The 11,317-nt window shown below is 35.5% G+C and overlaps 2 protein-coding genes across 5 annotated transcripts; one reads left to right on the forward strand and one right to left on the reverse strand.

The window, feature by feature from the left end:
- Window positions 1-440: 440 nt before the first annotated feature.
- Window positions 441-6,104, forward strand: LOC147538873 (putative pectinesterase 53). Its single transcript, XM_086638931.1, has 5 exons — window positions 441-1,044; window positions 1,324-1,513; window positions 1,862-2,068; window positions 3,008-3,243; window positions 5,892-6,104. The coding sequence occupies exons 1-5, from the start codon at window positions 665-667 to the stop codon at window positions 6,037-6,039; spliced, it is 1,161 nt and encodes a 386-aa protein (XP_086495057.1). The 5' UTR covers window positions 441-664; the 3' UTR covers window positions 6,040-6,104.
- Window positions 6,105-7,860: 1,756 nt separating this feature from the next.
- Window positions 7,861-10,802, reverse strand: LOC147538874 (protein IQ-domain 26-like). 4 transcript variants are annotated; one of them, XM_086643581.1, is made up of 4 exons: window positions 10,313-10,802; window positions 9,270-9,691; window positions 8,789-8,995; window positions 7,861-8,707 (listed from the first exon to the last, which is right to left on the reverse strand). In XM_086643581.1, exons 2-4 carry the CDS (start codon window positions 9,687-9,689, stop codon window positions 8,018-8,020), a joined length of 1,317 nt encoding a protein of 438 aa, XP_086499707.1. In that variant the 5' UTR covers window positions 9,690-9,691; window positions 10,313-10,802; the 3' UTR covers window positions 7,861-8,017. The 4 variants fall into 4 exon arrangements, with proteins under 4 accessions (XP_086499707.1, XP_086499710.1, XP_086499711.1 ...); XM_086643584.1 differs by having other exon boundaries at window positions 10,122-10,756; XM_086643585.1 differs by lacking the exon at window positions 10,313-10,802 and adding an exon at window positions 9,932-10,108.
- Window positions 10,803-11,317: the final 515 nt, after the last annotated feature.

Here is an 11,317-nt window from a genome sequence, read left to right on the forward strand (position 1 = left end):
CAACAAATACTTATTTTTAGTGTGCTTCAACATAGGCTCAAACTAGCATGAGTAGGTTGGGCCTACTTGTGGCTCGTACTTGAGAGAGTTTCACACTTGGGATGTACAAACACGAATTTTATCTTGTAATTGCGAAGAGTTTTCAAACTTAACATTTAAGAATCCTTATTTCTTTTGAATGTATCACAAGGCTGTATACATTCGTTAATTGGTGAAAGTTTTAGTCGAAACTCTAGCATGATATATAATTAGTTGTTAGGTCGCCCTTTGCTCATATACAAACCGAAAAATATACAAAAGTAGGTTACTTTTTAGTGTGGGGAATAAATCCAACCCACACACGACAGAGAGAGATACCTTCACAGGAAACAACAAGAAGAAACAAAAAGTTAAAAACCAAGAGAATTAAATTATAAACATCTCAAATGCAAAAAGTCATTGAGAATAAAGAAGCCTCTCACCTCCTCTTGTGGCCTTAAATTGTCTGCCTTTGACACCTCCCCCACCCCCACTATTTCATTCCAGTTTGAAGAGCCCGTGACCTCTCTCTCTCTCTCTCTCTCTCTCTCTCTATAGTAGAGCAAAACAAACTTGTATAAAGGTCCATACAATTACAAAACAATCTCTCAAACTCATTCTCTCTGTTTTTCATTCTCACTTAAACATGTCCAAGTTTAGACATTCTTTATACCTATTTTTCTTCCTTCTTCTTCTTCTCCACAATTCAACTCATACATTTAGCCGTCATACGAAAGGAAACCGGCCAAGGAAGTCGGCCGGTAGGTCAGTCGGGAAGGCATTATTGCCGAATATGACACACACCCATTACTCAGAACAAGAATTCATGAAGTGGGTCAAATTTGTAGGTAGTCTTAGACATTCACTCTTCTCTGCAGCAATGAACAAACTCTTCCCTTCTTACACTCTTACTGTTAGTAAAACCCCAAAGGCTGGTGATTTCACATCAATTCAATCTGCCATTGATTCTCTTCCTTTTATCAATCTTTTTAGAGTTGTGATCAAAGTGAAACCAGGAATTTATCAGTAAGTAGTGAAATTCTGTTTTATCTTTTTGCTTACTCAAGTTTTTCTAATTACTGATAAAAATCTGAACTAATTATAATTAAATAATTAAATAATTGTTTAGATTTAGCTTTTTGTCATATTGGGTCAGTTGGATTTCTACTTAAAAATTTGCAAGTTGTGGATCAAATTTTCTGTCATTTACTTACTGAATTTCTTGTGTGTTTTTATGACTTGGGTTTTGTTTGTTTTTGTGTTTTAATTACATGTTTGATTTGAGATTCTATTAAACTTTTACAGGGAAAAAGTGAACATCCCACCATTTAAATCATTTATAACAATAGCAGGAGCTGGTTCAGATAAAACAATTGTTCAATGGGGAGATACAGCTCAAACAATTGGTGCTTCAGGGAAACCTATTGGAACTTATAGTTCTGCTACTTTTTCTGTTAATTCACCTTATTTCATTGCCAAGAACATTACCTTTAAGGTACATACTACTCTGTTTTTTTAATCTCTCTCTCTCTCTCTCTCTTTGTGTGACGCCCCAAGTCTCAGTAATTTGACCATATTGTCCCCGCTTTTTGGCATCTCAGACCAAGCCCATATGTACGGGTATTGTCTGAGCCCCCCAAAAAGTCTCGTCACTTGCTAAGCTTGAGCGTACACCTATAGTTCAGGCTCCGGACACACTTGCGATCGATGTCTGAATATTACAATCCCTTATTTCTCAGCGAAGAGTCGTCCTCGACTCTGATACCACCTGTGACCCCCCAAACCTTAGCAGTTTAACGATATTGTCCTGGCTCTGAGATAATTGTATATGGAAAATTGGCAGAACACAACACCACTACCAAGAGCAGGAGCAGTTGGAAAGCAAGCAGTAGCATTTAGGATATCAGCAGATACAGCAGCTTTTTTAGGATGTAAATTCCTAGGAGCACAAGATACCCTATATGATCATATTGGAAGACATTATTACAAAGATTGCTATATTGAAGGATCTGTTGATTTCATCTTTGGGAATGCACTTTCACTATTTGAGGTTAGAATATTCATTAACTAAAATTCTTCAACTTTAATCATTTGTTCTTTTCATTCAAAGTGAACTTTCTCAACTCTTTACCAAGAAAAAAAAATGGGATGTCCTTTTTTGAGAAATTTGGTGAATTCTTTTTTAATTCCATTTCAAGTATATAAATAATTGAATTACCTTTGCCTTTGGCAGTACTAAAGCACATAGTTTTGTTGATGGGAAAGTAATGGACAAGACAATAACTGCAGTTTTAGTATATAATTTGATTTTTGTTCATCTTCACAAAAGGTCCTAAGTTTTATTACAAACAAGAGAGTGTCAATTAGTTATCTTTCTAATTCCACTATTAACTAATTATCATTTTAATGATTAACGCATAAATCTAAATCATCAAACACACTAAGGATTTCTACAAGTGTTCGCCTTTTGGTCCATAATTGTTCAAATACGGCATGAATTAGTATGGGAATCCTCTAGACGCCGCCTGTAGCCTGCATGCTCATTTGGGATTAGGCTAATATAGTAATTTTGGAGACGCTCTAACGTAAGTTATATATCTTTGATTACGATGATAATGTAGGTTAATTTGAATAAAATATGAGTAAATTACACAACCTAGAAGAACAAATACGATGAAATAATTCTACTGAGGTTGTTAATGGACCTGCATTGTTATCTATACAAATAAAAACAGTATCAAACTCGAAGCGTCTGAACTACCATTGCTTAAGTAGGTAATGTCAAAGTTGTAAGAAGCGACATAATGTATAGTAGTATTATTGAATTATAAAAAATATGACCACTAAAACTTTTCTATAAAGGGTTTGTCAGGATTTGAATGGTTAGACCTAAAAGGCTATGTATAAAGATAAATAGATGTAAAGTGGTATTTGAAAAAGTGAGAATGATGAAAGTTGTGTGTGTGTGTGTGTTGGGTGGGGTTGGTAGGGATGTCATGTCCACGCAATAGCACAAAACTATGGTGCTGTGACGGCACAGGGAAGGAAGAGCTTATTGCAGGATACAGGGTTTTCATTTGTGAACTGTAAGGTCACGGGATCAGGTGCACTTTACCTAGGAAGGGCTTGGGGAACCTTCTCCACTGTTGTCTTTGCTTATACATATATGGACAACATTATCATTCCCAAAGGCTGGTACAATTGGGGTGACCCTAATCGTGAAATGTAAGTCTTTCTTCTCTCTCTCTCTCTCTCTCTCTCTCTCGATCGCTCGCTCTTTCTCTCTCCAACAATGATACAAGTACACTTTCGAATACACTCTCGTGCACCGCCTTAAATACAATAAGGGGTAATTTCGTCTTTCTATAGACCCTTTTTAAACGGTGTGAAATGACAAAATTGTTCCTTGTCCTCTTACCCATGTAGGATAAAACGTGTACTGTATACGAAAGTGTACTTAAAACATTTTTGTTATCTCTCCTAGTATACATCTATAGTATGTAATAGTCGACCTACATCCCCACAAAAACGAAAACTGTCTACCAGCCTTTGGTGAAACAGTTGGACACCCCTCTTAAGTCCATGAGGTCATGGGATCGAGTCTCGGTGGAAGCAGTTTGCTATCAAGATTTTTGCAATATAATTTAGGCCCTAAAGAAAGTTAATAAATTTGTCGGGCTTTAAGCCTCTTTCATGTTGTTGGGCTTTAGACCTTTTTCATTCTTGGTTTAAGTTAGGCGGTTATCGTGCTCATCACATCTTCATGATGTATAATGTCTTGTAACAACTATCGTATGTCGTAGTCGAATTCTCAAAAAAAAAATGAAAACTGAGGTTGCTCTAAAACTTGAGGTGACTAGGTAATACTCTCTGGTTAACGACAAACACCTTTTCAAAATTCAAAATTACATAACTACCCCAAATATGAATTAAATTATTAGGTAGGGTCTAAAATAATTCTATAATATGTCTACAGCCGTAATATTTCCAACAGTAATTTTCTGCAATGTTTATTGACCAGTGGTATTTTACAAAGTTATCACCTAATTTTAGGAATTTAGCATAATAACATCTTCCCAGATTTATCTATTTGTCATAAAATATATATAATATTCATTTATCTTTAAAAAATACAGTTATTTAAAATATGAAATGTAATCAAATTGCAGATAATTATTTGTTTAGATATTTTGATAACTTAACCCAAATGCTATAAGGATTATGTTGAATACACAGAATTTGGATAATATTCTACTCATAATACTAATTCGGATTGCAAATTCGTAATATTCATTGACATATCTATTAGGACGTTAATAGGAGGATTACAAAACTTTGATTCGAAAGTTTTACTCATTACGAAAATTATTTTGAAAAGATTTTAACTAAAACTAATCAAATTCCACAATTTTGTGGACGGAAAGGCCAAAAAGAAAATGTAATCCAATTTGGACCCCAATTTTTGACAATTCTCAAGATATCTAATTTGTTTCAATTTTCAATTTTACCCTTCTAGTTTTCTTTTTTAACTTGATTTCTTTCTCTCCCCTATTTCTTTCTTTATTCTCCTTTACATCCACAATAATTCACTTAAAAGACTAGTCGACCAACTTCTTGTTGGAGCCAACAATCATTGACTGGAGTGGTAAGAATTATAATCTTCCACTTTAAAAGTCAAGCATTCAAGGTACACGTTGAACAATTAAAAAAAAACCTCTTGTTGGAGATCTTTTCTCTCTCATCTCTCTTATTTATCTTTTCTCTTCACCAACAGCACCACTTCCACCTTCTCCATCAACTAATGTAACCATTTTTTTCTGTTTTAACCACCATCATATTCTCTAACAACGACTGAAAGTGGGTAAAGCAGAAGAGAGTGAGAAAGAAATAGAAAAAGTAAAAATTAAAAGGGCGCCTCCTAAAATTGCTATAGGAGTCTCACAGAAGTTTTTGACTACAGTCAACTCCCAACAGTTGTAGGCGCCCCATTTCGGGCTTGCAGGTCCGAGGCCCAATGCATCGCTACGGACTGAGCAACCCGTGAGGAGACGGACTGTCCACTCCGATAGGTCTCGGGCTGGCCCTGTCCGAGACCTAGCTTTAGGTTTCAGACCGGGACAGTCTAGCCTCCGTTTTCATGGCTAGGGTTACTCATTTTCACAGTCACTGTTCTTCTTTTCATGGACTCGAAAGATGAAAAAAATAAAAAATACCATTCGATAATGGTTAGGGTGATTCGTTTAATGGTTAGGGTTCTCCACTTCAAGGTTAGGGTTTTTGATTTCATGGTTAAGGTTCTTTGTTTCATGGTTAGGGTTCTTTGTTGATAAATTAGAAAATTTTGGGAGGCGCCTAACCAGTACATCTAGGTTTTTGATTTCTTTCATGATGTTTAATGATATTAGTTGTTGATATATTAATGGTTTTTGTTGGTTTATTGAAAGAGAAAGTGGAAAGAGAAAGAACATAAACGAAGAAGATGGGGGGGCGCTCGGAGGCGCCTACAGTAACTTCGGAGAGGCGCCTAAAGAGGAGAGGCGCCTATAGACGCCCCCAAATTAAAAGGGCAAAACTAGAAAGTGAAAAGAAAAAATATTACAAGCTTAACTTGACACCACGACACATGGAGGCGAATTTGACCTCGACATGTGTAATGGGTCCGTATTTGAGCTCTGATCCGGAAGATGGACCAAATTTATCAATTGGTCACAAATTAAGAGCTCAAATTGGATCAACCTTTATTCTAATCTGGTTACCCTATTGCTTTAAGTTACTTGTTTAACAAGTATTAAAATTAAAGAATCATTAGGAAATCCTCCTTTTATTCTCCATTCTTTGTTTTCTAAGTTTTATATTTGTGTTTGAAATGGTAGGACGGTGTTTTATGGGCAATACAAATGCACAGGGCCAGGAGCAAGCTATTCTGGAAGGGTTTCATGGTCAAGAGAATTAAGTGATCAAGAAGCCAAACCTTTTATTTCTTTGAACTTCATTGATGGATCTGAGTGGCTTAAGTTGTGAATTTACATATATATCATTATATGATTAAAGCCAAATTTATTTCAATAAAAAAACATCATTGCTTTTGTGGTGATTTTGCTCTACGTAACGAAAAGTATTTCTTCTCAAAAAACATGCACATATTTCTAAAAAATCTAATTACGATTATAATTGTTTTTGTCTGATAATCTAAAATATTTAGGTTAATATACTTAATTGAAATCAAGGGCAGAACTAGGTAACGTTTAGATATTAGAAAGTAACTCCTTTATTTGCGCCAATTTACCCTTCGGTTTATTTTTCATGCGAATGTGGCTTCAACTTAGCATTTATTAATTTAAAGCACATTTCAACAAGATATTATTTCAAACACCACTCACATTCTCAACCCCATTTGAGCTATTTTCTTTTTCTTGTACTAGGTTTTTTTTTTTTAAAGAAAATTTTCTTGTACTAGGTATACAACTTGGCGAAGGCACAAAAAATAGATACAATGAATTGATTAAATATTTAGAGAAAATATTGCAGTTAATTTTATTGAAAGAGATTGTATACAGAAAAAAAAAATACTATCTTTTTCAAGACGTTATATATCTTTATTTATATAATGTAGTCACATAAGTATATTGTACAAAATTAAAGAGGTTACTTTTAGAAAGGCATCAGAAACATAAAGTTAAGAAGATTATATGAGAATAGTTTTTACGGGAATTTAGCATTACCTCCTCAGCGCTTATGTCCGTTTAAAGATACCTCTTTTTTTGATTGGAAATTAGTGAACCCCTCTTTCCTACACTTAAAAGCACGACTTTGGAAAGCTCAGGGTCTTACCTTACCATGATTTCACTACCTCTTTTCATGGTTGTTCTATTTGCCCTCCCAATATGTGCAAGGGATAAATTTTGGAGAGGATTAAAGCTAAAGCTTATGCAAATGGAAAGAATCGATTCATATATCTTGGAGATGGAAAGGTTGATTCTTGCCCGAGTTTAAAGCTCCAACAAGTAGATAAAGTTATGCCGAGAAACAATTACCCATTATGGGAATTAATAAGCGTCGATAGATCTGTGATCAAGGCAGAAATTCGTGAATGAAGCGACGGAGAAGATCTAGAACGAATTCTTCTTCAACTCATCAGCACAATTATTTATGAAAAGAACAACAATGGCCCACTAGGATTGGTGTCGACCGATTGTAAGTTCCAGACGTCCCGATCTCTACCCATAAATACATCTCTCAAATTCTGCCAGTACCTCATTGATTGTGAAGGAGCTAGCCATTTCAATATTTTGGCTAGGATGACAATGCTGATTTTGTTATGTTCCTTCTAGTAGATTTTCTTGGTTTGGTTCATCCATAAATGTTTGTTAATGTTTACTAGTGTGCCATTTGATATAATATTAATGTTTACTAAGTTAGGAGCTTGACAAAAATTGGTGGACAAAAATGAAGTTCAGACATTTATAGGGACTAAAACAAAAGCCCAAAAACTCAGAGGCCAAAACATTTGTTTGTCACAAGTTGGAGATCAAAAAAGAATGAACCCTAAAATTTACATATAACATATGACTCACATTCGTTAACACAAAACAAAGAATGGGTGATGTCGGAATGATATTACCGAAAGAAGAATCCGGCAACGGCGTCCAACTCAGAACTGTCTTATCGGTGGCTGGTGAATTCTTGTTTTTTCCAAACGAGGGTAGTGAACCGCAAATATGATAACTAACGGCAAATTCACAGATTCTGTTAGTTAAGGGGGTAACCCATCAAAAAGAGTGCTTCACTAAGCACATTAGTAAGGAGGTGTAACCCTAAAATTCCCATTATTAATATTCTTCATTTTTCATTAACAAAATAAGATTTTCATGATGAACTTCACATACAATTTGAATTCAAAATTCATACTCTTTTTGAAACATTACTCACATTGTGTGATTTCTAACCTAGAGAGAAAGAGATTGAGAATATCTCTGTTAATTTATCTCTCTGACTTCACTCACCATCTCCTATCATAATAATCATTCCTCTCCATTTCTCTAACAAATTCAGCTTCTCTATCAAATCTACCCATCACAGCATTCTTAAAAAGAACTTCTTGAGCTTGAGAAGAAGATTTCTGCATTCTAACACCACTTAAACTAGCCCTCGATTCGACAATTTCATTCAATGAAATTTTCTTTCTTGATCCTGATTCAGGCCTTTGTTTTGGAGCACTATACGATCTTACTTTTGCCTTAAATGATTGTGTATTCGCCATGTAATTAGGGAAATTCGAGTAAGGTCGGAAATGCCTCTCAGTACACACACTCTTAGCTGGTGTACCTGGTGCATTAGATCCATATGAATTCACAAATCTTGGAGTACTTTGAGCTGTCGAGAATCGACACTCATCGCCTGTTAATGTCCAATCGAAGTCTTGAAAGTTCTTGCAATCAGGAATTGAACTTCGACCTGGAATTTGACATGGAAGCGATGAAGATAGCATTTGATTACTTGGGTCTTCACCATAACCAGATAAGGTATTTATCGTCATTCTTCGTGATCGAGATTTAGGCCTACATGTATCGATCTCCACAATCTTTGGGACTTCGTCGGATGTATTAGGAATGGCAGCTTCAAGTGGTGCTGACAACCTTCTACTGTGAACTGATGAAGTGTACTCACTTCTTGTTTCATCGAATCTCTCCTATATAATACATACTCCAAAATTAAACAAAATAGTCTTTAAAATTAAATTTGAATGAATGTACTAGCTTTTTGAACTTACAATGGATCGACGAGGTCGAAATTCGGGGTAAACTCTTTGATCATTATTGACTACCCGACCGGCTTTTTGAGATCGAACTGTTAGTTGAGCTCTGAAAAGAGCTTGCATACCATGAAGAGTTGCAGTAGCTTGTTTTCTAACTAAGTAACCTCTCACTAGAGCCTGCAACTTCACTAATCCCTTTAGGGCTCTAAGAGCTTTCTTTGCCTGTTTTTTGTGATTTTCATAATACAAATAAAAAAAATTCAGTTCTTCAATAAAGAAGGGAATTTGAATCTGAGAAGAAATGAGAGAATACCCAAATCAGGAAACCTTAACAAATTGAACTAGAACATTAAATTTAATGAACACCCAAAAAGACCCAAATCCTAAAAGAAAAAACAAAAGCTGAAAAAGGTCTAGGTTTCAGAGAACAACTTCCACCAATCAAAAGCAAAATGAAAAAGTAAAATTAAGAGAGAATGGTTTATGGGGTACTAACCAAATAACCTCTAAAAGCAGTTTGAATCTTAAGAGCTGCCCATCTTTCTCTTCCACCACCAAACATAGTTCCCCTTCCATGACTTGTAAGTCTAACAACAGCTACAGCTGCCTGAGCCGCCACAACGGCAGCATCGGCCGCGGCGGCAGTTGCAGCTGCAACAGCAATAGCATGCTTATTCTGTTCAGTCTCTGTTGTTTTAGTATAATAAGATTTAGACCAAGATGGTTCATTTCCTTGAATATGAACCGGATTAGTAGTAGTTGTCACCGGAATCTGACCCACACAAACTGAATCCCTCAAAGATTTCCCAAAACTCCACCTTTTTTTGTCAACAAAATTTGAATCATCTCTCTGATGATTATCATTCTCTTTCTTCATCCCCAATAAGTTTCTAAACCATCTTGTTGCTTTCCCCATTTCTGTTGAAGAAGAACAAATCAAAGATATTTGAAAAATACCCAAACTTTTAAATCAAGAAAACTAACTATAGCTTTCAAAGAAAGACCCTCTTAATACATACTTCTTCCATTTTGCACATAATGAACTGAAAAGGACAGATAGATAGGGATAGACAGAGATAGAGAGAGAGAAACAGAGAGATCTAGAAAGGAAAAAGGGATAAAAATATGGGGTTTTGGTAAAACAAAATCTGTCCATACCTAGTGAAGAACTGCATTATCAGACAAAATTGATGCCACAGAAAGATACAGAGATATGATTAATAAATGAAAAATTCAAAAAACCCTAATAAACTAATTTGAATTAGAGAAATAAAAAACCCAATTTTATTAAAGATGAAAAATTTAAAATGAAATAATTTACAGAGAGAGAGAGAGGCCACTAACTTACCCAAGTACCCCCAACTTTTTTTGAATTTGGTATTATTTTTTAAGGATGATAATGGATGTTTCTCTCTCTTCCAGTGAGAAAATGAAATGAAAAGAAAAGAAAATAGTTTTCTTTCTTTTTTTCTTTCTCTCACTAAAAAAAACTAGTATTGAGGAGGGGGGGACGTGTCTTTAGAAAGAAAAGAAAGATACCTCAGCAAATCTGACACTCTCGTGAATCTCTGTTCAGTTCGTTTTTTAGGGTTTCTATTTTTTACCCCTCTCTGTTTCTCTCTCTCTCTCTCTATTCTCTGCAACTGTTCTTCTTCCTTACTCTTCTTTCTTTCCTTTCTTTACAGAGAAAAGAAAGAAAAGAGAGTAACTACCTACCCTTCTTTCTGTATCTTTCTTTTTTCTCTCTCTAAATTAAGTAACCTAGGCTTCTAAACAAGAAAATGTAATGAAAAAAGTACAAATTGAGAGATGGGTTTTTTGTATTTTCTCCCTAGCTAGCTATCTATCTATCTATTTTGACTGAACCTGAATCCGTATAACCATTAAAGCTCAGGAATTAATTACGCAAGCAAATATCTCTCTCTCTCTCTCTCTAACCTAAATCTGAATTTAGAACGTCAGAGACCTTCTTGTTCACTCCAAACGAGTGTATAAATTTTCAATTTTGAATGGTCTTTTACCGGACAGTAATGATATCAGTTCGAGACCCATTCATTAAGTTTTCTGCACATATTCTTTGGTACAAAAACGGGTCGGTTTTGATTGATCCGGGTCAAACTTGGGAACTTGCCTAATCTCATTTTTTTGTGTAAATTTGAAGTTCCCCACCCCACCCCACCCCACCCCACCCCACCCCAAACCCAATATGCTAAATGTAAGAAAGATCTTAATTTGTGATATGATGACTCAATCGGACTGGTTCCCTTTCTTCAACTTACCCTAGCACAAATGTCATAATTGTCTTCTGGACATCTCTCTGTATCTATTCCAATTCGTCTTCGCCGTCGGTGAAGATCATTGATGGTATTGGGAAGACGTCATTCTTGTCTATCGGTCTGCCCTCTAACATCGCCAATCTGGATTCAAAGAATAACCACTTGACGGGAATTGGCGACGTTATCTCTTCACCGAATTAGTATTAATTGTGGTGTGGTGGTGACGTGATTTCTTGTGGTGGTGTGATGGCGATGATTCTCCGGTGAC

This window comes from Eschscholzia californica, unplaced genomic scaffold, assembly GCF_041429995.1.
Source record: "Eschscholzia californica isolate CP2 unplaced genomic scaffold, dmEscCali1.0.p SCAF_5, whole genome shotgun sequence".
NCBI classification, from domain to species: domain Eukaryota; kingdom Viridiplantae; phylum Streptophyta; class Magnoliopsida; order Ranunculales; family Papaveraceae; genus Eschscholzia; species Eschscholzia californica.